This window comes from Microtus ochrogaster, chromosome X, assembly GCF_000317375.1.
Source record: "Microtus ochrogaster isolate Prairie Vole_2 chromosome X, MicOch1.0, whole genome shotgun sequence".
Taxonomy (NCBI): domain Eukaryota; kingdom Metazoa; phylum Chordata; class Mammalia; order Rodentia; family Cricetidae; genus Microtus; species Microtus ochrogaster.
Genome location: NC_022026.1, coordinates 11,669,012 through 11,678,041, shown reverse-complemented (window position 1 = coordinate 11,678,041; position 9,030 = coordinate 11,669,012). Strand labels below are relative to the sequence as shown.

General features: G+C 46.9%; 1 protein-coding gene across 1 annotated transcript; it reads left to right on the top strand.

Moving 5' to 3' along the window:
• Window positions 1–353: 353 nt before the first annotated feature.
• On the top strand, window positions 354–8,747 carry LOC101994021 (cancer/testis antigen 55). The gene is made up of 5 exons (XM_013350479.2): window positions 354–782; window positions 2,272–2,456; window positions 4,560–4,701; window positions 7,700–7,821; window positions 8,556–8,747. The coding sequence occupies exons 1-5, from the start codon at window positions 632–634 to the stop codon at window positions 8,745–8,747; spliced, it is 792 nt and encodes a 263-aa protein (XP_013205933.1). The 5' UTR covers window positions 354–631.
• The last annotated feature ends 283 nt before the right edge of the window (window positions 8,748–9,030 follow it).

Here is a 9,030-nt window from a genome sequence, read left to right as displayed (position 1 = left end):
AGCTGAGCAGAGATGGTGGGTGTTGAACATGGCTCAGGACCCCTAGCCCAGGCACCCTGCGGGACTCTGAAATAAAATACTTCCAGGAGCCACACCCCTTCGAGAACACTAAGTTGCTAAACTGTGGCTTAATAGCACGAACCCCACTACTACAGCCGTCACCACAGTTGCTGTTAAACGCCGTCTAACCATGCCTGTCTTTCTGTTGAGTGCACATTGAACTTCTCTTCTACACCCAGGGACACCTTTGTGTTCTAGCCCCTAAGCCGGAACTTAGTATTCTCAGGAAACATTGAAACAATATCTTTCCAACCATTCTTTGAATAGCCCAGGCTTCACGGGGCAATGCATTTCCATGATCGTCCTATGGCTTGGGGAAAAAGGCACAAGAGGATTCATGGTTCTCTCAGCGCCTGCCATTGGCCAGTGGGGCACTGTGAGTGCATGGAGCGCTCTCATTGGTTGGTGGGCGGAACAATGCCCACTGGTTACCAGCTCCTCAGGAGAGGCTGTGGACCACCTCCTGCAGAGCTGCTGGGGTGGTAGGAGGAGCCTCACTGCCCTGGGGGCTGCCCAGTCGCCATCTGGCACTGTCTCCCATGAGTGAGGCAGAAGATCACGAGGTGACCACATGGGGGTCATGATGTCTAGGCATTCATGCTGCTATTGCAGTGGCTGTTCCTACTGTGGCATCGGGCGGTTATTCAGGCTGTTGCGTGGTGTAGTGTACTTATTTCAGTGGAAGATTGAATCTCTCAGAAGAGACCGGACACAACTGGAAGGTAGACCCCGGGCACACAGTGCCATAGACTTCACTGCAGGAGACACTTCAGAGAGGTTCTCCTTAGCTGTGAGCACAGGGTACAAAAGATCATAGAGGCCTGCCCCTGTCCACAGTGGGTCGGTGTCCCCTTGTTAAATTCACTTGGTGGGCCAATGGGGAAGAATTTTGACCTACTGATACTAGCTGGGACACAAAAGTTCCTTAGAACCTTTCTCATACTTCTGAGATCAGGAAAGTACCAACATTTGAGTGCAATTCAGCATCCGTCTTGGATCCTCTCCCATCCCTGCCTGTATTTGAGGCAAGAAGGGAGTCAGTCCCAGTTCTTTGCCAAGCCTGGGAGAGCAGGGGGCACGATTGAATGATGCTCACTTTGTTCCCTGCAACTCGAATCTCACTTTTAGTGAGCACTCAAGAAGGATGGGTGAAGGCCTGTGGGTGGGTGGGAAGCTAGGGCACTGTAAGATTTGCTGGGGTGGACGGTGTCCAAGCTGTTAAGTCATTCTAACCTGGTCTGGTGTTTCGATTAGCCGGGCATGTGGTTAATATTCATGAGCGATCCTTCAACAGAAGCCCCAGTCTTGCCATGCCAATCCTACAGCATTTTTTTTTTCTGGAACGGCAAGAGCGTCAGAAGTTTGATGCCAAGCTAAGCTGCATAATGACTGAGTCTCGGGCCTGTCTAGGGCCACGGTGTGAGCCTTGGCCTCATGAAACCAAATCCATTCCCTACATTATCTGGATGTTGCGCTGGTAGTGGAACCTAAAGTCCCCATGTGGTAGGCAGTCACTGCACACCTGGGCAGAACACGCGCTCCTTTCCTCACATTGGAATTTTGACTCAAGGACTCACCGTGTTGTACAGGTGGCCAGGGGCGCTTAATTTGTGGCTTAGGAAAGCCTTGAACTTTTGATTCTTCTCTGTCATTCTTTACAGACTTGTGCCCATAGGCCTGTTTTTGTTGATTCTGTAAAATCCATAGCTGTCCCTCACTGTATTAGACAACACTTAACAGTAATTGTTGTACTTGAAACAGTGTCCACGCACAGACCTTGAATCCTAAGGTGTACAGGACACTCACAATAGTTGAGGTTGACATTTTTTTTGCCTGTTAATGTGCCCCACAGAAATCAGGAGACATAATTTCCTAACATCGTCAGAGAGGACATGAAGTGTACTTGGGGCTACACAGACCATCAGTTAAGGACACAGTGGTTATAACCAAGGCTATCTGGGTCCCAACTCATGCCCTTAACCAGGGTCCTCCTGTGCAAAGCATGGCATGTCAGGATTTGAACCTGTATCTTCTGCCTCCAGAATCCCTTAGAGGTCCCTATTTGCTTCCAGTTCCTTGCATGGGCTCCTCACACCAGAAGCACCCTGTTAGCAGAAGGACTTGTTTGTGTACCATATCATCTCTGGGGAGGAATTTTAGGTTATTGCTTCTCAGATTAATTCATGGCTCTTGCCATGTTCCCTTTCACAGGTGAACCCAATACCAAGATTGTAAAGGGTATTGTAACTAGCTGTGAGGATGGTTATGGCTGGATCGAGAACTGTGTCTTCTTCAGCACTGGTGTTGTGATCGGCCATTTGTCTGTGCAAATTGGAGATAAAGTCCTTGCCTTTGTGGAGGAAGACCCACTATCACATGACTTAAAAGCAACTGAAGTAAGCTTTGCATAGGTTTGGGAAGACTTTTCTTATGGGTCTTTCAATTTCAACCTTGTCATTGTCTTTGGAACTTACCTCTCTAGTTCTTATATAGTGCTTGGCATGAAATACAATGTCCTCTGTAGGTGGAGATTCTCCTCTCTCTCTCTCTCTCTCTCTCTCTCTCTGTGTGTGTGTGTGTGTGTGTGTGTGAGAGAGAGAGAGAGAGAGAGAGAGAGAGAGAGAGAGAGAGAACAAGCAAGGGGAGGTGGAGGGTATCACTCTACTGCCCCGGTGTCCTCGTCCTCCTGGAATCCTGCACCCTGAGCCAGTGGGTCATGATGTACGTGCCACTATACTCACCCCTGAGTTCTATATTCTACCCTGTAAAATCCCATGTTGTCCCAGTGTTCAAACAGAAGGCTCAACAGTGATAAGCATTAGACACAGCACCATCTTGTCACATTGCTTTCTCAGGTAAAATCCGTGTTTTCATGGATGCATTTACAAAAGTGGAGGGCTATCTCAAGTGAAGTGTGTGTTCCTTTTTCAGAAAACACTTACTCAGTTAACACTGACAACCCACTGGGATCTGCCATCTGGGGTGTGAGATTCATGAGTTTTAAGGCTCATAGAGTCATGAAACTATAGCACAGAATAGAGATATAATAAAATTGTCTGTTTGTAGTAGGAGATGTGGGCTGCGTTCCTGCCACCCAGCTCCTGGCAGCTTGGCTAGCTTATGCCCCAAAATAACAACACACAAATTGTATTCATTTAAACACTGCTTAGCCCATTAGCTCTATCCTCTTACTGGCTAACTCTTATATCTTGATTAATCCATCTCTAATAATCTGTGTAGCACCATGAGGTGGCGTCTTACCAGGAAGATTCTAGTGTACATCTATTTTGGGCTGGATCTTCATCGTGTCTGCCCTGGAGAGGAGGGCATGGCCTCTGCCTCACTTCCTCTTCCTCCCAGCATTCTGTTCTGTTTACTCCACCCACCTATGTTCTAACCTATCAGGCCAAGCAGTTTCTTTATTGATTAACCAATGAAATCAACAGATTGATATATGACACTCCCACATCATCTACCAACTAACATTGCTGCACGAATTGATTCTCCTAGTACCAGGCTGCCCATTTCTCAGTATGTGCAAGGAAGGGTCCTGGACATCCAAAGCCTTGCAAGTCTTAGAAGGGAAAAGCAGCCTGGAAATTTTCTTGGGAGCTGATGGAAGTCTACAGGAGAATGCCTCTATTTTTGTTCTCTGACAGCCACTTATCAATCAGGCATATTGTTACTGTTTGCATAGCAAGCAATTTGGGGCTCTTAAGAAAAGAAACATATAAGGTTTCCTGGGTCATTGTGACATTGCCACCTTTTGAACTTTTGACATTCAGTGTTCAGTGTAGCTCTTCTTGTCCACATGTTCAGTAAGAATATACAGAGAGTCTTGCACTGTTTCCTAATTCACCCATGTATTACAGTCCTTTTTTCCTATCACAGTTTAGTTACATCTGAACATTTAGCAAGACTGGATTCAGCTACATGCACACACATAAAGAGAATCCACTTTGTGCCTTCCCACAAAGTGGAGTACCACTTGTGCCTCTGCTGAACTGAAAGACTGCCTCTGTGGTTCCCGTGAACCACTGAATCTGTTCGCATTCCCTGTTCTGTTAAGGGAATTGGAATGGTGATAATGGGTCCTGGACATAAGGCTTCTGGGTAGGTTCATTGGACACTATGGCTATGAAGTTTTTTTTTTTGGCATCTGGGCATAGACAGGTCTGTGGGGCAATGGATCGTCAGCCTGGGGACTACCGGGGTGCTAGTGAACAGATCAATGACTGGTACTTCACTTCTTTAAGAAAGTCAATTTGAGGGAAATAACCATGGAGTTGGTGTTGACAGATGGAAAGAGCCCAGTGGAGAAAGGTTTCCCAATGAGCCAAGCTGTTTACAACAAAGGAGAACGTCTTAAATATGGAATCTTCCATTCCCTCTTGGCCTTTCCTAGCTCAGTCCTTCCACGGGCAGTGGTTTATACATACAGGTTTCCATTTTGATTTCTGATCATGTTTTTTATTGCTGCTTCCTTCCTCATCTTGTAGGTATGTGTTTTCTTAGAAGATGATAAGTTTACAGAACCATACTCCAAGATCCAAGTATTATCTGCGTGTGTTTCCTATGTGAAGAAAGACATCATCCATGTAGCTGATGAATACTACTTCTACCTGGACAGCATTTCTAAAGGTTCAGTTTTCATTTTAAAGCTCTGTTGCATTCAACATTTTGAGTTTTAGTGCAGACATTGGTTTGGCTGCAGGAGACTCTGATGAGTTCAGGGGCTCTTCGTCATTTGTGGTGAATCTTGGCCACCAAAAGTCAAGTGCAATGCAGGTACGAACAGGTAATGTTTGTAAACACTTACACTGCCATTCACTAGGTGCTCATTTATTTGAATGCAGAGATAAAACATGGACACATTTTTCACTCAGGTGAGTATGTAACTCTGATAACAAAACTATTACAAATGCATAAAAAGCTTTATACTTTTAAGGCTTATTTAATTTTAGATACTCTCTCTCTCTCCTCTCTCTCTCTCTCTCTCTCTCTCTCTCTCTCTCTCTCTCTCTCTGTGTGTGTGTTGGTCTGTGTACATGAATACAGTTGCCTACAGAATTCAGAAGAGTATCAGATCCCCTCTGAGCTTTAGGTGGCTGTGAGCCACAGAGAAAGTATTTTTAAAACACTAAGACCTGTTGTGGCCAGAAAGATGGAGCAGGGGGTTAAGAGCACATACTTCCCCAGCGGAAAACCTGAGTCTGGTTCTTGACACTCCTGGGTATATGTGGAGAGGGTGAGAGAGGCAGAGAGACATATACGGTGATGGATACAAAAAGAGAAGGAAGAAAACAAGAGAGGAGGAGGCAGAATGAGAGGAGAGAGAAAGAAAGGGGGAGAGAAGAAAGAAGCGTAGGCAGGAGAAATAGTGAGAGGCATATACAGAGAGGGACTGAGAGAGGGAGACAGAAGGAGAAAGACAGAGAGGAAGGGACAGAGGAAAGAAGAGAGGAGAGAGGTAGGGATGTAAGGAGAGGGAGATGAGGGAGTAAGAAGAGAAAGGGAGAAAGTGATAGAGGAAAGAGGGAGGGAGAAAGTGAAGGAGGTAGGGGAGAGAAGAGATTGGGGGAGATAGATGGAGGAAGAGAAAGGGAGAGAGAAGGAAGATAGGGATGGAGGGAATGAGAGGGGGAGGTAGAGAGGAAGGAGACAAAGGGGGGAAATGGAGGTAGAGGGGGAGTAGAGAAGAGAGAGAAATAGAGAGATAAAGGGAGAGGGTGAGGGGAAGAGTCATGGGAGAGAGGTAGAGAGAGACAGGAAGAGGAGTGGGAAAGAGAAAGAAGAGAGAGAGCATGGGAGGGAGGGAAGTAGGGAAAAGGGAAGAGAAAGGGATAGAGGAGGATACAGGAAAAAGGGGGATGGGAGAAATGGAGAGACAGAAAAGGAAGTAAAGAGAGAAGAGAGGGAAATGGGGAGAGAGGGAATGAGAGAAAGGTAGAGAAGAAGGGGGTAGAGAGAAAAGGAGGCAGAATGAGAGAGGGAGAGATGGATGGAGTGAGAGGGAGGGAGACAGAGGGAAAGGAAGAAAGATGAGATAAATAGACCCAGAGAAGTGAGAGAAGAAGAAAGACGAGAGAAACCTCCACAGAAAAGTGAGAGAGGAAGGGAGAAAAAGACAGAGAGAAGCATGAAGGGAAGAGAAAGAGAGGAAGGGACAGAGGAGGGATTAAGGGAGAGAGCTAGAGGGAGAGGTGAGATATGGAGGGAGCAAGGGAGGCAGGGATGGAGAGAGACAGGAGGAGGGGATGCAGGGACAAAGAGAGGAAGTGGGTGGGAGGGAGAAGTAGGGGCAGAAGGACATAGAGTGGATGAGAGCAGGGCAAGAGAGAAAAATGAGAGACAAGGAGGAAGAGAGATAGAGGGAAGGGGAGGAGGAAAAAGTGGAGGAAGGGAGGGGAGTAGGAGAGGTGAGGGAGGAAGGGATAAAGGGAGAAGAAAAAGGTGAACTGAGAGGTTGGAGAGAGACATGGAAGGGGAGAAAAAAGAGAGGGATAGAGGGAGAAAGAGGAAGAGAGGCAGAAAGGGAAAGAGTGAGAAAGCATGGAGGGAAGAAGAGGGGGAGAGATGTAAAGAGAGGAAGAGAGATGGAGGAAGGTGGGAGAGGAATGAGGGAGAGAGGCAATCAGGCAGGGGAGACAGAAGGATGGAGGATGAAAGAGGAATGAGGGAATGCAAGAGGAGGGAGAGAGAATAAAGGAAGGAGGAAGAGAGACAGTGAGGAAGAAAGGAGAGGAGTGACAGGAAAGGGGGGAGATGAAGAAGAAGGAAAGCAGAGATGGTGATGGAGGAAGAGAAGGGGAGAGAGAAAGAATGTAAAGAAGAGAGATAGAAGCAGGGAGGACAGGTGAATGAAAGAAAGGGAGATGGAGGGAGTCTGAGAGAGGGTGATTGGAGGGAGATAGTACACAAGCGAGGGGGCATAGAGGAAAGGAGAGATAAGGATGGAGAGGGATAGAGAGAGGATACAACAGAGAAAAGTAAAGAGCAAAAGAGAGAGTGGGAAGGAGAGAGGGATGGGAAAGCGGTGGAGAAAGGAAGAGAAGAATACGCGGAGAGGGAAGGAGCAAAAGAGAGAGGGGGAAAAGGGAGAATTAGTTTGAAGACAATCTGGAACACGTGAGGCCCTGTCTCAAAGAGAAGACTCTGGATGTGACCAATTAAGCAGTAAATCCTCCAGTGTTCCCAAAGAAACAGGTTGTGATGTCATTGTCCATTTGTCCACTTGATTCAGCTAAGGGAATAGAGCAAAACCAGTGTCTAGAAACAATCAGTTTCTGAGCCTAGCGGTGGTGGCACTCTTGAAGCAGAGGCAGGCAGAACTCTGCGAGTTCACCAGTCTCCTCTACAAAGGGAGTTCCAGGACAGTCAAGGCAGAGAAACCCCGTCTCAAAAAAGAAAACAATCAACAAACAAACAAACAACAAAGAATTATCTATTTCCATTCTGGCTAGAAGATTTCTAAGCTACCTGTACCTTACACCACCTACCTACTTGATCATGGTGTTAAAAGTCAACGTAGCAATGAAATTTACTTGACTGACTTTAAAATGTAACCACGTTTATCCAGAGTCTTCTAAAGTTGAGACTGGAGATAATTGGCAGAATTCTAAACTCAATTTTCTCTTAGCTATCTTAGGTTTTACACCGTATGAAGGGGACTGGTTAGACATTGAGTATTCTGTGGAGCAAGGATCCTCAAAGATCATAGTACAGTCACTGAAGGCCACAAAGCACAGGCACCTGGAAGAGGTAATGGCTATTCCATATAGTTGGCTTGTTTCAAAGCCTCTTTTGGTGGTATTTGTGACTAGCTCTCTGTTGGGTGTGTTGGGAACTATGGACATATGGAGAATGTCTCCTTGACCCATTTATTTAAATGGCAGGACTTTGTAAAGAAGTAACTAAGACAACAGAGGTCATACATACAATACTTCAATCCCGAGTCACAGGGCTTGCCACATGGACTGATAGGTGGGATATTCTAAAAACAACAGGAGAAAAATGAGCAGTTCAGAGAGCATTGCTGGGAAGGTGGGAATGCAAAATGGGGCTGTGGCTGGGGTGTGGTTCAACTAGCTTGCAAATAAGTGTCCACAAAGGTACAGATGAAAGCATGAGCTTGAAGAGTGACGGGGTTGTGTAGGTGGCAATAGTTCACTTCATGCTGTTTTCCTTTACCATCAATCCTTGGCCTATCCACATTAACCGGAGGGGCTAATGGCCACTGGTGACTATTAATATCTCATGGTCTCTCCCCAGCAGGACTAAGCCACCAATAGAGTCTCCTCTCTAATTGGTGTGAGGTTGGATCTGGGGAAGGGGGTGGGTGACACGGACCTCAGTGTTGGCAGTGTAGCAGGCAGGACAGACAGGACACAGTGGCACAGTGGGGTCAGCAAGTGTTTAGAGCCAGAGGGTGGAAGGACAGAGATTGCCCAGGGATTCAGGCTTCTGGTGCTCACTGCCACACTTTCTCCTGACAGGCCCGTGTGACTAGCATCCACAGACGACAAGGACTGCTCAATCACTCCATCTTCTTCACCCTGAACTCACTGAAATGCCCTGTGGGCTATACCCCTCTTGTGGGTCATGTTGTCAATGCGGTGATAGTGCAGAGCATCCGGTCCCACTACAGCTGGAGAGCCATCGCCATGAGTCCAGTGAAGGTGCTGTAGGGTGAGGGCCCTGGGAAACCCTCTGCAAGTCATTTCTGTAAGACGTAGAGGGCCTCATTTAATGCAAACGCTTATGTTGAGAATTCTAAAGAAAATGTTCCATGTGAATTGTCTCGCACTATGCTGCTTAGATCTCTCTCCAGGGAGCCTGCACTCAGTGTGGGAAGGGGCTTTATCCACTGGAACACACACTCAAGCTGCCTCTTGATGGAGGCAGTATCAGCATATGACCTGAGCTGAAACTCCCTGACTCCTGAGACCAGCGGTGGACCCTCTGCTGCCA